Below are 21,035 nucleotides of genomic sequence, written 5' to 3' on the forward strand. Positions count from 1 at the left end.
CTTCTCTTTGTGTTGTTTTTCTCTGCACTGGGGCTCGTTAGAATTCTCTCAAAGAAAGTTAAAACTCCCCAGAGATCTCTGGGCTTGCTAGAATGGTGTCTCCCAGAGTGCTCCTCCTTCCTTTTAGTAAGCCTGGCAGCGTGAACCGTAGTAATCATTTAAAAATATGCTCACAACATCTAGGAAAAACCAGGCCTACTCATTAGCAGCTTTCTCTCTGCCTTTCTGAATTCATGGTAAATAATTCTCCCCTGTTCCCCAAGAATACTTAATTATAGCACGAGCAGCAGCTCTTTGAGGCAGGAAGCTAGGCATATCTGCAGTGCCCAGAGGAGATACTGAACTGTTGCTCCCTGCTGCATAATAAAGCCAGAAGATTAGGGCAGATTAGCTTTTCACACAGGCTGGAGCATTTCTGAAGACTCCCTCGCACAGGTTGGGAGCATTGTCTCCCAACACACTTTTTCTCTGGATGCTGTCACGTCACTTTCCAAATATATGCCCCATGGAAGGTTTACACCTGCCGACCCCAAATCTTAAGTGCAAATCAGAGTGCAAAGGTAAGTCAGAGTGCAATCCACATGGGTTTCTTGGCTTCATTGTTTTGGGCTCCAAGCATGGTCAAGGTTGTGTGCTTCCAGATTCCTTCCTTTTCCTCTGAGTTAAATGCAATCCCCGGAGGAGGGCAGTGAGGGGAAGCTGGGCTGTCTAGAAGGAGCTATTGACCCTAGAAGGCATGCCAACTCTTCCAGGAAGGTCAAGGCTCAAGGCAGAATTTTGACACCCATGGTCTCCTGCCCCTAGTGTTACTCATGGTTGTATTGTGTCTTGTGGTAAAAGGGACTTTGCAGAGGAAATTAAGGTTACTGGTGTGTTGACCTTAAGAGAGAGAGATCATGCTGGGTTATCTGGATGGATCCAATGGTGTCACATGAGCCCTAAAGTGGAAGAGGAAGCAGAGGGGTGTGAAGCACAGGAAGGATCTGAGTGTATTATTGGTTTCAAGATGGAGAGAGCCACATGAGACAACGCTGTTTTCAATCTCATGCCCAGCTAGCGTTCTTAACAACATCTTTTACACATGCAACTCTCCATCTCAGAGCACATTTCCAGGAAATTCAAGCTAAGACACCATCTTTGTTTACATTCAGAGAGGAATCCAAGTAGGATTCTGAAGTGGGTGTGGTAAAAACTACACATGGTCAATATTGACTATGAAAATTTATTAGGAAAGTTAGAAAGTGATGTACCACGTCTCAGTGCCTCACAGGTCATTCCCATCCACAAGGAACCTGGTCCTAACACAATCTTTGTGCAAAGGAGCCGGGAAAATTAATTTATGAACTACAAGTCCAAGACAGCAGCACTGCGCAGTGGTGAAGATTTCTTACAAACTGTGGGACGAGCCTCCCTAAGGTCCTATTGCCACACCTGTAAACTGGGAATCTGACAGTATGTAATTCACAGGCGACGTTTGAGGGTTAGGGCTAACGAGATGATGCATGCACAGCATTGGGTTTGTGCGATTTGTGACAGTAGCTGTGGATTTCAAGCCTATACTCTCTGGGCCCACCTCTGAGTTCACCTGCGACTGCTCACGGCTTCTCTGCTATCTCTCTGCTCTAGGGCTTTCTCCCGCATCCTGAGACTCAGCCTGCGCACAAGGCAGCCCAAAGCGATAGGGATTTAACATTCGGGATCAACTCAAACATGAGACAGAGCCTGTAGATTAATCATTCCTCAATCAGCTTCACTCCTTGTGGGACAAGTCTAAAGCACATTCTACACATCACTCTCAGAGAGAACTCGGTGGGACTGAGCCTCTGGTGCCTACAATGAAAACCTGCTAAAATATCCACCCTCTATATGCTTTCCTCACTTCCTTTTTTAATTTCAGTCTGCCTCGTGTTTCCTAGGACCAACCACCCAAATACATGACCCTCTTCTGAGTTCTTGTCTCAGGGTTTGCTTTTTGCAGGAACCCAAATAAAACAGCAGCATCTAACACTCACTGTTCTTAAACTGTTATCAAATTAAAGTGAGAGGAAACCCTGGAGCCCTCCTCTCTGTTCTTTTCTGACTCAGTGATCTGGTTCCTGCAGAAATGTCATGAGCACGATCATTGAAGGACTGTGTCCTTGCTTTCTCCTCACTAACGTGCAGAGGGTCACTAGCTGGCTGGCTGGGCATGGAGAGGTCTGAGCCAAAATTCCTTCCTAATGGATTTCATTGTACGTGCATTCGCTTGCATTTATAGCTTTGCTTTTTTTTTTTTTTTTTTTTTTTTGTAAAACAGCTTTTCTCTTGGAGCCTGAGACACAAAGCACATTCTGGAAGTGTGTGTTTGCTGCTTATGGATTCTTGAGGAGAAGAAATAAGGTAGAGAGAGGCAGGGAGGAAAAACCAGAAGAAGGGAGGAAGAAATGATATTTGCTTAACTTTGCTATGCTCTTCTTTTAGGTATTTGCCCTTTTAGGGTTGGCAACATGGTTTCCTTTTTTATGATAGAAAATTGAACTATTTACAATAGGAAATGTCCAGTTCACTGAAGGGACCACTTGGTTCCGTGATTTTGAGACACTGTTAGGAGGTTGGGGGTGGGGATGGGGGTAGTTGTTGCATTGGGTGTGGGGATGGGTCTCCTCCATTTTCCACCAGTCAAAAATTTTTTATTTTTTACAATTTTCCTGTGCTTCTGTTTCTCATTGTCTACTTTCTTCTTCGCAATGTAGCTTCAACATCACTTTATTTCAGTTCTATATCTTTTTACTTTATTTCTGTTTAGAGTAGATGTGCCAGAGACACCCATGAACATTTATTAGCCCATGAACAAATATTAGCCCATAACCATTTATTATTAGGTAGGAAGGAGTCTTTCTTAGGAATTCTGGCTAATCTGTACTTTAACCCCAAGACATAAAGAGATTTCATTCTACTTCCAGAACCCACCAATGGTTAACTCTCTGTTTGGTTTGTGGTCTACTGGACTGTCACAATTATACATCGTGGACACTCCTTTTCCTATGAGAATCCTAATTCCAAATATGTTGTTCCCTTGTCCAACCAGGACACCTAAACCTGGATTGCACAAGATGGTCACCATTTCTGGGGACTTGAGTTGTTTTAAAAAACTCATGTGTGACTTTGTACCTCCATTTCAGGTTGGTCTAACTCATGCTACAAGAAAATGAGAAAATGGAGTAAAGGCAGCCATGAGTGGCTTCTGGAGTAGAAGTTCTACAAATACTATTATATTTGCTATACAGTAAACTTACCCTGCTTATTTTTTAAAATAAGTAACATATAATTAAGTCTCTCTGCTTCTTTCCCCCCCACCCCCCCTCAGTGAAGCATTTGGAAGATAGATTGGAGAAGTCCTATACATTTCTTAGAGCAGCATCTCAAAACCTCAAACCTCACCGTGTTAGAGTTAACAAGTATGAAGATAAAAAACAATCAATTCTTTGGGTATAAATTCACTTTAAAAGGCACTCAAACTATCTAATTTCTATTTTTACTGTCCCTCAGGCTGAGAGGCTCTCACGCATTCACTGTGATGGTAAGGACAGGACACCCCAAATTCTACTAGTTATCCACTGGCTAAAGGTTTGATCAAAATGAAAAACCAAACCAAACCAAAACAAAAAACAAAACAAAACAAAACCCAAAAGACAAAAAAACAATAAACAACCAAAAAGTGCAAGAAGACATTTTTTTCCATGAAATTTTCCATTTGAAGGTAGATCTTTCACAAGATAGTGATGCTTTTCCTTTTCTTCTCCCAACTTTTAATCTAAGAAATCAATTAGTTATTTAGTACTATAAATCAGGCACAATACATACAAGTGGCACATGATTATTATAAAAAGTTGCTATGACTGATGTGTATGACTGTGCTTGAAAAGGGTTGTATGCTAAGAGCTTAGCAATTGTGACAAAATTGTATGTTATTCGTGGAGGAAAAGGTAAACGAGTTGGTTTGCTTGCTTTGAACTGCTGAAGTTCCAGTATTCTTTTCAGAAAGATGTCACAATCTAAAGATTGTGAGTAAACTGCTATATAATTGCTCTGATCATCTCACGGGCTTCTTCAGGTCATGGTTTCCATGTCATCCATGCTTAATCTTTCTGATCTGAGTCTATGTACAGCTTTTCTAGGTGTTCGCCAGTCATGGCTAAATTACTGCACCTGAGTTAGATCTAAAAGCATTATTATGTCGTGTAAGAAAAGGACCCAGAGCAATTACAAGCCTTTCTCAGCTTCTGTCCACCACCTGAGTTTGAAGCATGCTAATAAATCCATTTTTTAAAACAATATCAATTAGTGTATTATTAAATCCCACAGACAAAGAAAGTCTGGCCCGCTCATTATTCAGGATTTTACCAACAAATCACACCAGTCTTGTCCAGTTAATTTTAAAGAATGAGAAAACTTCTTTTTTGTTCTGATGGTATGGTTCTATGAAGTTATTGTAGAATTATCCAGTGAACGTAACTTTTGTGGGTTTTTGCAGCACCCTCAAAAATCCACGAATATGCTCAGAGTAGACCCTTAAAGAACAAAACTAGGTCACTATTGGATCATGTGTCAGCCATCTACGGTCATTAGACAGGGGGATGTGTTCAGATGAAGAAGAAGCTAGAGAAGTAAAAGTTCTATAGATAGAATGCAAGGGAGACATCATCCATTCTTTGAGAATGGGAACTGAGATGAGTTTTCAGCAAACTGATAGGAGTTTCTGACTTGCGAAATGATTTTAAAATGATTTCAAGTGATCACTATGTGGTCTAGTAAAATTGCTCTGAGAAGGGAATAAGTGCTTGTAATTCTCAAATCAAATTAACTTTTCTCAACAAATGACGTTCAGATTATTTGTTGTTAAATTATTTGGCCTCCATATGGCTAATGTGTGTTGCTCATTGAACGATGGGAACCTTCATGTTTTTTAATGTATTTCATTTCAACGCTATGTCAGATATGCAAACAGGGTTCAACGTAACTGTGAAACAAATATTATCTTAAACAAATCTATTCTCTGCAGCTTTTAAGCCACTTGCAGAGCTGTGGGGAGTTGGTATGTAGACTGTGGACTGCAGTCAGATTTGGTTTCAAGACTCATTGACGTTGCTCTTAGCTGAAGTTTAACAAATCCCACAGACATTTTGGGCAGGGGATATTTGTTCTTAACCTTGATGCTCAGAAGTCATTTCTAGTTTTATTATTTCAGCCCAGCATTGGGTTTAATGATTCCCTCTTTAAATTATTTTAGCTACCCAAACTTTCCAAACATATTGCCCTCATGTGGGTGGTTGTACCGGGACCGTGAATATGATCAGCAACCCAGTGTATTGGACTTTTGAAATTAAAAACTGGCTCTTGGGACACATGGGTGGCTAAGTCAGTTAAGCCTCCAACTCTTGATTTCATCTCAAGTCACGATCTCATGGTTTGTGAGTTCGAGCCCCACATTGAGCTCTATGCTGACAAGTGTGGTGACTGCTTGGGATTCTCTCTCCCTCTCTCTCCACCCTTCCCTTACACACTCTCTCTTTTTCAATAAATAAATAAATAAATAAATAAATAAATAACTGGTTCTTCATGGGGTTCTCAGTGACAGGGCCTGGAAGTCATAAAATGGTAACTTGTTTCTTTTACCTACAATTAAGAATATACTGAAAGGAGGAGCTAAAGAGAAGGCTATGCTGTTTCCTAGAGGGTGCACATTTTAGAATAAGGACAAAAATACAAGATGAGAAGAACTTTTTCATGGATTAAAACCCTGAGAAAAAATTATTAATCCTCCATTCATTTGGCAGTTATTTATTGAACATCTTCTATGTATTCAGAACTGTGCTGTGCAAAGATATCCAGAAATAAGCAAGACGCATTTAGCAGAAAGAGATGGAAAGGCGAGAGAACACCTTTAAAACAATCTGCATCAGAATCTATTTTCTTAGCTGTTGTCCTGACACTTAGTGAATGAATATGAACATATTGAAAGCAGAACTTTATTGGCCTGGACAAAAAGCACATATGATCCTTTTCCAGTCTTTCTGTTGTTTTTCTTAAACACAAAAAGTATTTGCTAGGTGAGGGTCAACCATCCTTGAAACTTTTGTTCTGAAGCCAGAACAAAACCAAAGTCAAGTCTGATCCTCTACCTTTTCCCTTATTTCTTGAGCTGATAGCACATCTTGGTAGTTTCTATGACTAAAAACTACCTAGTAGATTCAGCCCTGAAAGCCTGTAGCTACTCAAACCCTCCTGCTCTTATAGGCCTGGTTGCTTGGGTTTTGCATCATCCTTCCCCAGCTGCAGGACAGCGAGTGAGAAAAGCCAGGAAGAAATGTGGAGACAGGAGGAAGAAGGAAACTAGGGCTGCAGGCATGAGTCTAGGAGATAACACGTTTCAGAGAGTGATAAAACAACTTGCCCTTAAGATGTTGGCTCCTAAAATGTAACTTAAAACATGTACCCAAGAGATAAAAGCCTGGACCAGTAATCCTTTCTGGCTATCTGGTCCTTTCCTTTTTCTTCCTCTCCTTCTATTTATTTTTCTTTTTGCAGCCTGTGTGAATGTGCTTGGAACCCAAAACTTGAGGTATCCTAATTCTTGACATATTTGCCCTTTTGTTTAAGATCTGTAAACCCACAAGGCAGAGTCTTTATAGTGCTACTCTTGCACTGATCATAGTCAATGCTTTTTGTTTAAGAATAGCACCCCCTCCAATGAGGATGAGGAGAAAAAGGAAATCTCATGCATTGTTGGTGGGAATGCAAACTGGTGCAGCCACTGCAGAAAACGGTATGGAGGTTCCTCAAAAAATTAAAAATAGAACTACCCTACGATCCAAGAATTCCACTACTATTTGTCCAAAGAGTATGAAAGAAAACATTAAAAAGACATATGCATACCTATGTTTATTGTGGCATTATTTACGATAGTAAAATGCTGGAGGCAGTCCAAATGTCCATTGATAGATGAATGGATAAAGAAGATGTGGTATATATATGCAATGAAATACTACTCAGCCATAAAAATAATGAATTATTGTCATTTGCAACAACATAGATGGACCTAGAGAGTATCATGTTAAGTGAAATAAGCCAGTCAAAGAAAGGCAAGGATCATAATATTTTACTCAAATATGGAATTTAATGAACAAATGAATAAAGAAAAAAAAAAAGACAAACCAACCTCCCCCCCCCCAGACTCTTAACTATAGAGAACAAACTGGTGTTTACCAGTGGGAGGTTGGGGAGTTGGTGATTGGTGACATTGGTGATGGGGATTAAGAGTACCCTTATTGTGAGAAGCACTGAGTAAGGTATGGAATTGCTGAATCACTATATTGTACACTTGAAACTAATGTAACACTGTATGTTCATTATACTGGAATAAGAAAAAAAGAATAGTCACCCCCATATTTTGCAATCAGCTGATGCCCAAATTAGATAACCACAAGAACATCATGCAGGAAAGACTCAGGGCTTGATCTAATATTTTGAAATGAGGCAGTCATCACTAGTAGTTTTTTTTCCCCAAAGAATTATGAAATTTTATGCTTTTTTTCATTTCCTAGAATGATTTTATTATTGACAACAGTCTTAACATTTACCCTTGATGAGAGGACAGAGAAGAGGTACAGGAGATGTATGATTGTTAGTGTCCCTGCTATCTTCTAATGATCATGGGCAGGGCAGATGGTTGTCCCACCACGTAGAGGCAGATGGCTACCAGGATCCTTCTAGTAGGCAGTGATGGGGGAATAGCTGCCCTTTTTGGTTACAACAGACAATATTTTGAAGATAAAGACAAATGATTAGAATCACTAGTGCATGATCTCCTTCCTTACTACCTAGCCCATTTTATTTTCTTCTCTTTTGAAAATATCACTCTAAACTTCAAGAATAAACATTTCAAAGATTACTTCAAGTAAGTATAAGAATATCTTAACCTAATGGGCCCAAGGAGTCTCTCTGACCCAAACAATGGCTTCTTAGTTTCACTGTTCCTCAGTTCTCTTTCCCAAGCCTCTCTTTCCTTCTGTCCCAGTTTCTTTTTTTTTTTTTTTCTCCCTGGATGGTCTTGAGGAAACATCTTTAATTGTGGAAGAGGAGAACTCAATGGGACTTTGAAGCAAATAAATAAATAAAAGGAAAACAATGGACCATAAAGGGTAAGATCATGGGACAGCGATGAAGTGTAGGGAAAACCAATGTCACAGTGCACCAGAATGGTCTTTGTCTACTGGTATCCACTCTGGACCCATAGGTGAGACATACAGGATTTCTGTCCTATATAATGCCTCTTCCCAAGGTATTCCCCAAGCTCTGAGTTGGTACAGCCAGGGCCAATGGAGTTATGACACAGAAAATAGAGCTTTTCCCTTAGATAACGATGCCAGGTTCTACAACAGACCCTTTGAGAATGCCTGGCATGGGCTGGAAGCAGGCAGCTTGGGTCTTACTGTGAAAGCAGATAAAGTGGCTTCTCAGAGCAGAATTTCCACTCCAGGGAATGGGGGATCCCCTGGGTTGAGGAGTTGAAGGAAAATTGCCTATGGCCTGTCAGTTGGTGGTCTGCTGGGGGCGTCTGTTTCATCTGCATTCCTAATTAAAGCCCAAATTAAACCCAGCCAAATGTTCACATGAAAAGCTCCACCAGAATGAGTTTCCAGATTCTATCAACTCCAAAAGAATCTCATGTGTAAATCTCTAACTCAACTGTCTGGCCCACTTTATATCCACTGTCCCCCCAAGAGTTCTGGAGAAGAGGCTGAGCAGCCATCAATGTGCAGAGAGCAACTTGCTTGGATTATTAATTTCCCTTAATTAAGAAGGAAATAACTTATCTTATTAATAATTAATAAGACAATATTTTCTCTTACTCAATTGAATGAGTCTGTGAGTATAGGAGGATGGCAGAAGGGATTTGATGGAGGATTCAGGAATGACCAAAGTTCCTATTCTGGAAATGGAGCTGTTTTGTGGCTAAAATATTAACTTTGACTGTGGGGAAGTTGAATTTAAGCTTCCAGGGGGAGTAGGAAATGAGATCTGGATTCCAAGAGCAAGGTAAAGATTCCAAATTAAAAATGGGGGTCATGAGCACCATTAAGGCATGGTGGTAAATTAGATGGGTGTGAGAAAATACGGAGAGAAAGGCTGCAACTTTGCATGGATACTGAGAAGCCCATTGTCTACCATGAGCCAGGCACTTGCCGACCCGCTCATTTCTCCACATCCAGGAGGGGGCACAGCAACCTCCTCAGAACATGTGGACTCACCAGAAGAAACCTTCCATAAAACAACTCATTAAACAGCTTGGTTTTTTCCCATCCATCACAGGTCAAAACATGTTCCCGGGGAACCAGAAGTCCAAACACAATAATGCAGGAGAAGATAGCCAGTAAAGGGGTGGTGTCGCTGTTTATTCCCCACCGTCTCCACAGCCTATAAAATATTTATTTATCATGCACAAGGTAGAAGAGTAGAGAGTCCCCAGTACCACTCTGCCAAAGATCCATTCTGCCTATCATAATACTTGAGTGTCTTTACTTCAAAATTCCCCACCCATCCCTTTATACATTCCCTCAGTGGGCTCAGTTGTGGCAGCAGAGGTTGTAAGGCAGGTGTCCAGGGAAACTCACCCTGGGGTCTCTCTCCAGCTGCTGCTTGTGATGTAGGCTGCGTCTTCTCTTGGCCTTTGCAAGGCCATTGTGGTAAAAGTGGTACAGGCCGTCAGTGAAGGGGAGCTGTAGAGAGTCAAACAGACATAGGACATAGTTAGCTTCTGGGGGTGGCCCCAGGACATGGAAACCAAAGCTGGGGCTGCATGCAAGGGTTCCATGAGATGAAGTATATGTGAGAAAACCGCTGGAAACTTCCTTCCTATCAGACTTGGACATCTATTTCCCTATCTGTACTCCTTTCGTTTTCTCTATATACTGCCCATTCACCCCTCCTCCTCAAATACCTTCTACTCTTTCCTCTATTTCTTTAGTTTCTATCCATTCTTTGATCTCCTCCTCCATAGAGTCTTCCCTTTATATTTATACTCACACCAAGTTCTCCATTCTCTTCCCTTGAACTAGTATTTATACTCCATGTCTGGTTGCTCCAGAATTGTGTTGTGATGTACTCCTGTCTTCACAGCTGCATTATCTGTACTGTACCTTAGACTTTCTCTGTGACTCCTTGATGCCTTTCATCATATTGAGCACAGTGCAACCATGTAAATATAGTAAGCACCTATTAGATGGTGGACCAGATTTCCTTCTATCTCCCTAACTTATGGATCCTTGGGATTAGGTATGAGTGTCAGAACTAGTTGCAGAAAACCACAATAATGAGAGCTTGTCTGCTCATCAGGGCCTGTAAGAATCAGAGAACATAAGACTCTCTTGTCCTATGACCAAACTGCATTTGGGGACTTATGAAGTACAGAGATGTATTAGTACAACAACAATAGCACAATACTTTTGAAATTAAGTTGGTATTAATTTGTTTAAGTTATTTATTGTAATCTCCAGGGCATCCACCAAGAAAATAACTAAACAATATATAGTATAATAAACAACAAGGTAATTAAAAAGGTACACTAAAAGGGTGTCTGTGTGGCTTAGTCAGTTGATATCTGACTTCAGTTCAGTCATGATCTCATGGTTCGTGGGTTCAAGCCCCACATCGGGCTCTGTGCTGACAGCTCAGAGCCCGGAGCCTGCTTCAGATTTTGTCTCTCTCTCTCTGTCTGCCCCTTCCCAACTCATTCTATGTCTCTCTCTCTCTCAAAAAATGAATAAGTGTTTAAAAAAATTTTAAAAAAGTGTACTAAAAATATTTAACACAAAAAGGACTTTATGAAAGAATAAAAGAAAAAAGTTTATAAGACATATAGAAAGCACATGGTAAAAAAAGCAAGTGTCAACATCTTTTAAGTATTACATTAAATGTAACTGGATTGAAAACTCTAATCAAAAGACAGAGTTACAGAATGAATACAAAAACATTATTCAACTATATGCTATCTAGAAGAGATACGCTTTACATTTGGGGGGGTATGATAAGGGAGCATAAGGCAAGCTGAAGGCAAAGCACAAGCTAACAATAACCCTGCTCCCCGAGAGTGGGATATGTGTGACATTCTTCAGGCACTCCTGGCAGCCCAAGAGCAAAGGAAAGAAAAAAAAAATGGTCAACTGATAGTGATCATAGTCATGCAGGACATGAGTCTCCACCAGTTTACAAATGTCTCAGTAATTTACAAGAAAAATGCAATATTATCAATAGCCTAATCTCCAGAAACCTATAGACTCAGTTTCCTGGAGCCCCAACATTATCCTCCCCTCTGGAGTGCTGTGGGGAACAAAGGCAAGCAGGAAATGGTAGGTAAAATTAAATTTCTTTATAATCCGTAGCCCACTGACAAATACTTGAGGAAAATGTAGAGTATAACATTTCTCCAGGAACTCCCTATTGTCTTAATGTTAATGCCTTACTAGAGGAAAACAACTTAGCTTGACAATAGCCAGGCCTCTGGTATCTTATGAGTTCTCGTTAGTATATGAAATTCCTTTCGGAGGCCTCCCTTTTGCCTTTACCTCCCTCAACTCCATAGTATATAATCAGTCACTCTTCACACCCCCAGTGCAGCTCTTCCTGCCCATGAGTCCTGTCCCTATGCTTTAATAAATCAACTTTTTGCACCAAAAAAAATGCACTTTAAATTCAAATGCACAAATGGGTTGAAAGTCAAGGGATGTGAAAAGATATACTGTACAAACAACAACCAGATGAAAGGACTGACAATACTAGATATAGTTGATTTTAACAAAAATTGTTACTACAGACAAGGAATGACATTTTATGGTGATAAAAGGGTTAATACATCAAAAAGACAGATAGTTATAAATACATATGCATGTAACAATGAAGCCCCCAATTCACAAAACAAAAGCTGACAAATCAAAGGGAGGAATAGAAGGGCACCTGGGTGGCTCAGTCAGTTAAGCATCCAACTCTCAATATTGGTTCAGGTCATGATCTTGCAGTCATGAGAATGAGCCCTGCATCAGGCTCTATGCTGAGCATGAAGTCTACTTAGGATTCGCTGTCTGCCTCTCTCTCTCAAAATAAACATTTTTTTTTTAAAGGGAGGCATAAATAATGGACCAATAACAGTAGACCATTTTCAATAATAAGCAGAACCAAGAACTATGCAGACCAAAAAGTAAATTGAAGACTTGAACAAAACCAAAAACCAACTAAATCTAAGAGACATTTATGGAACATTCCACCTAACTATAGCAAAATTCAAAGTCTTATCAAGTACACATGGAATATTCCCCAAGATAGATCATATGTTAGGTCACAAATCAAGCTTCAATAAATTTAAAAGGACGAAAATAATATGAAGTGTGTTAGCTGATCACAAATTCTAATTACATTAAAAATCAACAACAGATGAAGAGCGCCTGGGTGGCTCAGTTGCTTAAGCATCCGACTTCAACTCAGGTCATGATCTTGCAGTCTGTGAGTTTGAGCGCCACATCAGGCTCTGTGCTCACAGCTCAGAGCCTGGAGCCTGCTTCAGATTCTGTGTCTCCTCTCTCTGCCCCTCCCCCACTCATGCTCTGTCTCTCAAAAATGAATAAATGTTAAAAAAAATCAATAACTGATGAAAAATTTAGAAATTTGGAAAACAACATACTCCTAAATAATCAGTGGGTCAAAGAATAAATTACACTGACTATTCCAAAATACTTTGAGATGAATGAAAAACAAAAACAGAATTTAAAAACTTTTGGGATGCAGTTAAAATAGTGCTTACAGGGAAATCCATAGCTGTATGTGCCTATTGTGAAAGAAAAAAGACCTCAAATCAATAACTGAACTAGAAAAAGAAGAGCAAACTAAATCCAACAAATAGCAGGAAAGAAATTAGAAGATTTAAGTTGGAATAAATGAAATAGAAAATTAAAACAAATAGAGGAAATCAACAAGACCCAGTTATTCTTTGAAAAGTTCAAGAAAATTCACAAAACTCTAAGAACATTGACCGAGAAAAAGAAAGGTTCAAATAAATACAATCAGTGATGAAAGAGGAGACATCACTACCAACCTATAGAAATAAAAAATATTGTAGGGAATACTGTGAATAACTGTATTTCAACAAATTAGATAACCTTGGTGAAATAGACAAATTCTCAGAAAGATATAAATTTCTAAAATTTACTTAGAAGTAATAGAAAATTAGAATAGACCTATAAAAAGTAAAGAGATTAAATTAATAATTTTCAATCTTCCTGTAAAATAAAGGCCAGGCCCAAATAATTTCACTAGTGGGTTCTACCAAATGTTTTCAGAATTTATACCAATCCTTCAGAAACTCTTCCAAAAAATTTAAGATGAAGGAACACTTCCCAACTATTTCACTAAGGCTACTATTACCCTCATATGAGAACCAAAGATAGATATCACAGGAAAACTACAGACCACTATCCCTGACAAATATCAGCCCCTAAGTCCTCATCAAAACACTAGCAAAATGAATCCAGCAACATGTATAAAGGGTTATATACCATGACTAAGTGGGATTTATCCTAGGAATGCAAGGTTCTTTTAACAGCTGAAAATCAGTTAACGTAATAACAATATCAATAGAATAAAGGGCTTTTTTGAAAAAGAAAGTATTTATTTAGCTGATTATTACACAAAATCAAATACTCTTAAGACATTCAAAAAACTTAAAATGAAAGGGAATGTCCTCAATCTGATAATTGTATCTATCAAAACACACATAACATCATATTTAATGTTGAAAGGGTGATTACTTTCCCCTTAAGATCAGAGCAAGACAAGTTTGACTGTTCTTTCCATTTATATTCAACAGTGTAATGGTGTCCAGCTGGGACAATCAGGCAAGAAAAAGAAATAAAGTCATTCAGATTGAAAAGAAAGAAAAAAAATCTCTATTTGCAAAAGACATCATCTTGTTCGTAGAAATTCCTGGGAAATCCACAAAGAACTATCCAAATTAACAAATGAGTTCAGTGTGGTTGCAAGATATAAAATTAATATACAAAAATCAATTATAATTCTGTATGCTAACAATGACCAATCCAAGAATAGAGTTAAGAAAATAATTTCATTTACAATAACATCAAATAAGTAGAACACTTGAAAATAAATTTAGCAAAAGAAGTATAAGACTTGTACATGAAAAGTACAAAATATCATTGAAATAAATTAAAGAAGATATAAATAAATGGAAAGACATCCCATGTTCATGGATTTTTAAGATTGAAATATTCCCCAATTTTGCTGATCCTAAAATTCATATGGAAATGCAAAGGACTCCAATTAGCCAAAGCAATCTCAAAAAAGAACAAAGTTGGAAGACTCACACTTTCTCATTTCAAAACTTAATAGAATGCTACAGTAATCAAGATAGTCTGGTATTGGCATAGGAGAGACATACAGTTCAATGGTATAAAATTGAGAGTCCAGAAATAATTTATGGTAATTTATGATTAATTGATTTTAACCCCGGTGCTATGAAAATTCAATGAGAAAAATTAGTCTTTTCAACAAGCCATTCTTAGAAAACTGAATATCTACACAGAAAGAATCAATTTGGATCCCTATCTCACATCACATAAAATTTTTAACTCAATATTATTTATAGCCCTAAATGTAAGAGGTGAAACTATACAAATCTTAGAATAAAACATACGAGTAAATATACAAGTAAATATTCATGACTTTAGGCTAAGCAATGATTTCTTAGAAATGACACCAAAAGTACAAAGGACAAAAAACCCCCAAAACCCAAAATTGGACTTCATTAAAATTAAGAATGTTTGTGCTTCAAAGGAAATCATCAAGAAAATGAAAAGACAATCCACAGAATGAGATAAAATATTTTCAATTCATATCTATGATTAGGGACTCAAACTAGAATATATAAAGAATAATTTAGCAATAAAGTCAAATAACTCAATTTAAAAATAGGCAAAAGATTTGAGCAGTTATTTCTCCAAAGAAGATATACAAAGTGGCCAATAAGCACATGCAAAGTTGTTCAACATCATTAGTCATTAGTGAAATAAAAATCAAAACCACAATGAGATATCACTTCACACCCACTAGAAAAAAAAAATTAAAAACCAGCAAGTGTTGGTGAGGATATATGGAGGAATTTGAACCCTTGTACGTTGCTAGTGGATAATAAAATGGCACAGACACTTTGGAGAACAGTCTGTCAGTTACTCAAAATACTAAGCACAGATTTTCATTTGATCCAGCACTTCTAATCATAGGTATATATCCAAGAGAAATGAAAGTATTATATCTACACAAAGACGTGTACGCAAATGTTCTTAGCAGCATTATTCATGATAGGTAAAAACTAGACACAACCCAAATGTCCATCAACTGAGTGGGCACTCAGTAAGTGTTGGCAATAAGTGAGTAGATAAATAAAATGTGGTATGTATATACAAAGGAATATAATTTGGAAACAAAAAGGAATGAAATACTGATATATGCTATAACACAGATGGACCTTAAAAACTAAATGCTATGGGGCGCCTGGGTGGCGCAGTCGGTTAAGCGTCCGACTTCAGCCAGGTCACGATCTCGCGGTCCGGGAGTTCGAGCCCCGCGTCAGGCTCTGGGCTGATGGCTCAGAGCCTGGAGCCTGTTTCCGATTCTGTGTCTCCCTCTCTCTCTGCCCCTCCCCCGTTCATGCTCTGTCTCTCTCTGTCCCAAAAATAAATAAACGTTGAAAAAAAAAATTTAAAAAAAAAAAAAAAAAACTAAATGCTAAATGAAAGAAGCCAGACCAAAAAAAAAAAAAAAGGCTACATATTGTATCACTTCTTTTATATGAAATGTCCAGAACAGAAAAACACATAGAAATACAAAGTAGATTAGTATTTGCATCAGGGGCTAAGAGGAGGCAGAAATACAGTGATTGGTAATGGTATAGGGTTCCTTCTTGGGGCAATCAAAATGTTCTACAAGTAGATCGTGGTAAGATTTCACAACTTTTTGAATATATTGAAAATCATCAAACTGTACATTTTGAAAGGTCAAATTTTATGATTTGTGCATTGTTTCAATAAAAATGTTATTTAAAAAATCCTGTGATGAACAGCCTTGTAAATGTCACTATATGCACAGATGAGAGGGGTTTTTTTGAAGGATATATCCCAGGAATGCACTAATTTAATTAGAGATTGTGAACATCAGCATTTTGACAAATATCCCCCCAAATTTTTCCTATCAAGTTGTAAGTAAGTTGTAAAAGTAAGAATAAAATTATCCATTGTCCAATACTTCCAAACACTGGACTGAAATTTATTAATTGAAATTTTAATTTTGCCTGTTTAATAAACAAAATATGCCATCTTATTTGGATGTCTTTGTTTTTAAAGTTTGAACATCTTTTCCTATATTTATTGAACATTTTAATTCCTTCTCTTCAAATTGCCTGTTTGCATCTTTTCTGCATTTTTCTATTGCTTGTCATAAGCCAGGCACTGTGTTTTGCACTGGGGACACGAAGATAGATATGACATGTAAAATAGCTCACAATCCACCAGGGAAGGTCTATTTACAAACAGCAGCATATAAATAGTACTCTGTGATGGAGTGATTTAAGAGCATGAGTTCTGGGGTAACTTGGTTTAAATTCTGGATCTTCCGTTTAATATGACCTTATGGCAAGTTATTTAACCCTTCTGGGCCTCAGTTTACACACTTATAAAATGGGAGAGTCCCCTTTTCATGTTGCCCTGAGAATTCAGTGAGATAATGCATGGAAAGTTCTTGGAATAATGCCTGGAACATAGTGGGCACTCAGTAAGTGTTGGCAAGTATCTTTATCGTTAGAGTACAGAGTGCTACAACAGTGTTACAAGGTGCCATTAGAACCCAAAGGAGAGATTATTTCAGTCAGAGGGATATCTGGGGAACATTTCATGAAATTTCTGGAGGAAGGGAAGGGTATTCAGACAAAGGGAATACTTTTTGTTTTTATTAAAGTGTGTATTTTCCCAATGTTTCAATTTTGAAGAGTGTGGCTATTTTTAAAACATAGGTGTAAGTTCTTCTACAGTCTTCCCATCAAGAGATGGAATACATGACCGCAGCTCTTGAATCTGGGGAATGTGATCACTTGGATCAAAAATGTATGTTGAAAATGATGCCATATGACTTTTGCGGCTGGGCCATAAAAGGCCACGTGACTTCCTGCCTTGTTCACCGGAACACTTGCTCTTAAAGTCCTGATCTGCCATTAAGAAGTTCAACTACTCGCAAGCTTCCATGTTATGAGGAAGCCCAAGCAAATATGGCAGCTTTGTGCAGAGCTTTGGTTGACAATCTTGGCTGGGCCAAGTCTTCAAGTCACCCTATTTTGGGTGCTAAATATATAAATGAGGAAGCTTTGAATGATTCCAGACTCCAACCATGCTAGGCATTCTTCAACCACCAAGTCTTCTCAACTAAATTCCTATGTGGGCCATCCACAGGTGATCCCCTGTGCCTTGCCTGAATTTCTGATCCTAATCCCATGAACATAAGAAAATGGTTGTCATTTTGTACTACTAAGTTTTAGGTTGGTTTGTCACCCAGAAACGGAGAACAAGCAACAAATACCTGGCTAAAAAAAAAAAAAAAAAAAAATAATTGTTCCCTTAGTTTTCAGGACTGTGCAAACTTGAAACTCTACAGTATTAGCTCTATTAATTGGTGATACTAGCCTGGAACAGCTCAGTTAGAGTCCTTCAAGCAACCTTCCTGGCACAGTGGGAAGGGGTCTTGGGGCCAGAGCAGCAGATACTGGATGAACCTCAAGGGCACAGCAAACTTGTCTAGGAGTCTGGTGTGTGAATGAAAATCTTTTAGAACACTGCAGCTTTTGTGATTTAGTTCCTGTTCATTAAAAATCACATTCTCCAGGGCAAATTAAACATTAATATTTCATGTGCATTTTCCAGGCTCAGTGGTTCTTGAATGGTGTTTTTCACTTAACTCCACTGATATACTCAAGGTAATGTTAAGATTTGACTTCAAAAGTGAGGGTGGGTGGAGGATGGAAAAGGAAAGAAAATATAAGTGTGCTGACCTTTTGATTTCCAAAGACGTGTGCCTCTCTTGACTGTCAAGTGGTATGAACTTGGACTTTTATCTCCTGTTGTGGAGAGCAGGATGAATCTGAGAATTTTTAACACTAGAAAGGACTTGGGGGTAATCAAGCACCCGTGAGCATCGCAGGGACATTATTCTGGTTTTGTTTTACTGATTTTCAGGAATTAAATTTGAATGGAGGCAAAAGGAAAATTCTTTCTTACAATGGAATTCCAACTAATAGATGTAGAAGTAATGATGGAAATTGGTTACCACCTTTTAGGAAACACTGTAGTAATAATCGTGGCTGGCAAGCATCACCAACAGATACTAAACTTAGTGGGTGAAATATAATGATAAATAAAGCGAAATAATACTTTTATAGTAGAGAAACCTAACAGGCACCATCCATCCTAAACAAATGATCAAGTTAGCCTCACTCAAGGTGAAATGTCTCAAAATCAGGTGCCTCATGACATGATGTACCAGGAAGGAGACAACATTGCAGATCCTGGATTGGATCCCAGATCAGTGAAGAGGACATTCGTGGGGAAAATTGGAAAAAGTCCATAGATCAATTAGTAATATTATATCAATTATTTTCTTGACTTTGATAATTGTGCTATGGTTATGTAGGATGTTAACCTAAGGAGAGCCAGATAAAAGGTATGTGGTAACCCTGTGAGCTACGTTTTTTTTGTTTGTTTGTTTGTTTGTTTTGAGCTACGTTTTTTAAGTAATCTTTTTGTATGTGGTAAAATGTACATAATATAAAATTTATCCATTTTATCTATTTTTAGGTGTACAATTTCAGTGGCATTAAGTGCATTCACATTATTATGTAGCCATCACCACTGTCCATCTCCAGAACATTTTCCATCAAAACTGAAACTCTTTATTAAACAATAACTCCTCATTCTCTCCTCCCTGCAGCCTCTGACTACCAACATTTTGTTTTCTGTCTCTATGGACTTTGACTACTCTAGGCACCTCATATAAGTGGACTCGTGCAGTTTTTGTCTTTTGGTAACTAGCTTATTTCACTCCGCATGGTATCTTCCAGGTTCACCGATGTGTAGCATGTCTCAGAAATTGCATCCTTTTTAAGGCTGGATAGGTCCTAAATGTATATTGTATATATTGATGAACACTTGGGTTGCTTCTACCTTTTGGCTAGTGTGAATAATGCTGCTGTGAACATGGGTGTACCTGTGTCATTTGTGCAAAAAAAATTTTTTTTAAGTTTAAAGTAATATCTAAGTTGAAATTGTTAAAAATGTAAAAATATTTTTAAAATTAAATTAGAGGGGCGCCTGGGTGGTCCAGCTGGTGAAGCGTCTGACTTTGGCTCAGGTCTTGATCTCATGGTTCATGAGTTCAAGCCAGGCCTCGGGCTCTGTGCTGACAGCTCGGAGCCTGGGGCCTGCTTCAGAGTCTGTGTCTCCCTCTGTCTCTCTGCCCTTCCCCTGCTTGTGCTTGCTGTCTCTCGCTCTCAAAAGTAAATAAATAAACATTTAAATAAATAAATAAATAAATAAATAAATAAATAAATAAATAAAATTAGAATGTTCCTTAGGAGGAACCGTCAAGCTGGAGGCCCCACCACTTCCTATTGTCACATGGAAGGTCACTTCAATGGTTATGTTACCTGAAGGCCATTGGGTTGCACCCCTGGCTTGGTCTAATTGCTTTATCTTATAAAATGGTAAAGATTATAATTCGGGGAGGGGCAGGGCTCTTCCAGTTGAGAAGGAGTCACCGGCAGAAATCCCAGGTCTCCTGTCAATCAGCACCCTTCACATCACATTGCTTCCACCACAGCCTCGGTCTATGCCCCAGCCACCTTTGCAGCCGTGGCTCTACATCCAACAGACTGCAGGCTGGAGTTCTTAACAAAGACAAGGGCGACCGAAGGACAAGGAAGCTGGTGCGTGACATCCCCTCTGCGATGTCCTTGCAACCCACGACCTGGGATTCTCTGATGAGAGGCACTGTCTTGGCTCTGTTAGAAATGGAGCTAACTGGTGTCATGGAGCTGAAACTGGAAAGTAGCAAGAAACAGGTAAATGGATCGCAGACCTAACAGAAGATTAGTCTGCAGCCATTTGTTATTTTTTGGCATCCTCTTGCCTCTTGTCTTTGGACTGTGCAGCCCACATCTGCTGGCCTCTGAGCACCTGAGGAGGGCTGTCTGAGATCATTATGCAAGTAGGAAGGCACCACAAGCAGAGAGAGACAGATGCTGGGTAACTTACAGTAGTACAAGGTTGCTGCCTACACAGACCTCGATGATGTAATGCTCATGCATTCCTCAGTTTTTAAAGTAGAATGCTAATCTCTTTTAGGTTTATTTATTTATTGCGGGGGGGGGGGTGCAAAGGAAGGAGAGAAAGGGAATCCCAAGCAGGTTCCGCACGGTCAACAAGGAGCCCAATGCGGGGCTCGAATCCACTAACCATGAAATCATGACCTGAGCAGAAATCAAGAGTTGGTGGCTTAGCCGACTGAGCCACCCAGGCACCCCAAGTAGAATGCTAATCTTAAAATAGAAAAGACATATTAAAAACAGTCTTAGGTCCCTAAACACTCACCTGAGTGTCCCAGTAAGAGATGTCTCATATACGTCAACATTTGGTATATTTTCAAATGTTTTCTTTATTTAAAAAAATTTTTTCAGTGTTTATTTATTTTTGAGAGAAAGAGACAGAACATGAGTGCAGGAGGGGAAGACAGGGATGGAGCCACAGAATCCAAAGCAGGCTTCAGGCTCCAAGCTGTCAGCACAGAGCCAGACACAGGGCTCGAACCCACGAACTGTGAGACTATGACCTGAGCTGAAGTCAGACACTCAACCGACTAAGCCACCCAGGTGCCCCATGTTTTCTTTATTTAAACAC

General features: G+C 38.9%; 1 protein-coding gene across 1 annotated transcript in view; it reads right to left on the reverse strand.

The window, feature by feature from the left end:
* Positions 1–21,035, reverse strand: part of PCSK2 (proprotein convertase subtilisin/kexin type 2) — a 275,623-nt gene that overhangs the window by 227,586 nt on the left and 27,002 nt on the right. The window contains exon 2 of the mRNA XM_025931920.2: positions 9,654–9,758. Coding sequence (XP_025787705.2) covers positions 9,654–9,758 — 105 coding nt within the window. The remainder of the gene's footprint in view (positions 1–9,653; positions 9,759–21,035) is intronic.

The sequence above is a fragment of the Puma concolor genome, chromosome A3 (genome assembly GCF_028749965.1).
Source record: "Puma concolor isolate L17-30 chromosome A3, mPumCon1.1.hap2, whole genome shotgun sequence".
Classification (NCBI taxonomy): domain Eukaryota; kingdom Metazoa; phylum Chordata; class Mammalia; order Carnivora; family Felidae; genus Puma; species Puma concolor.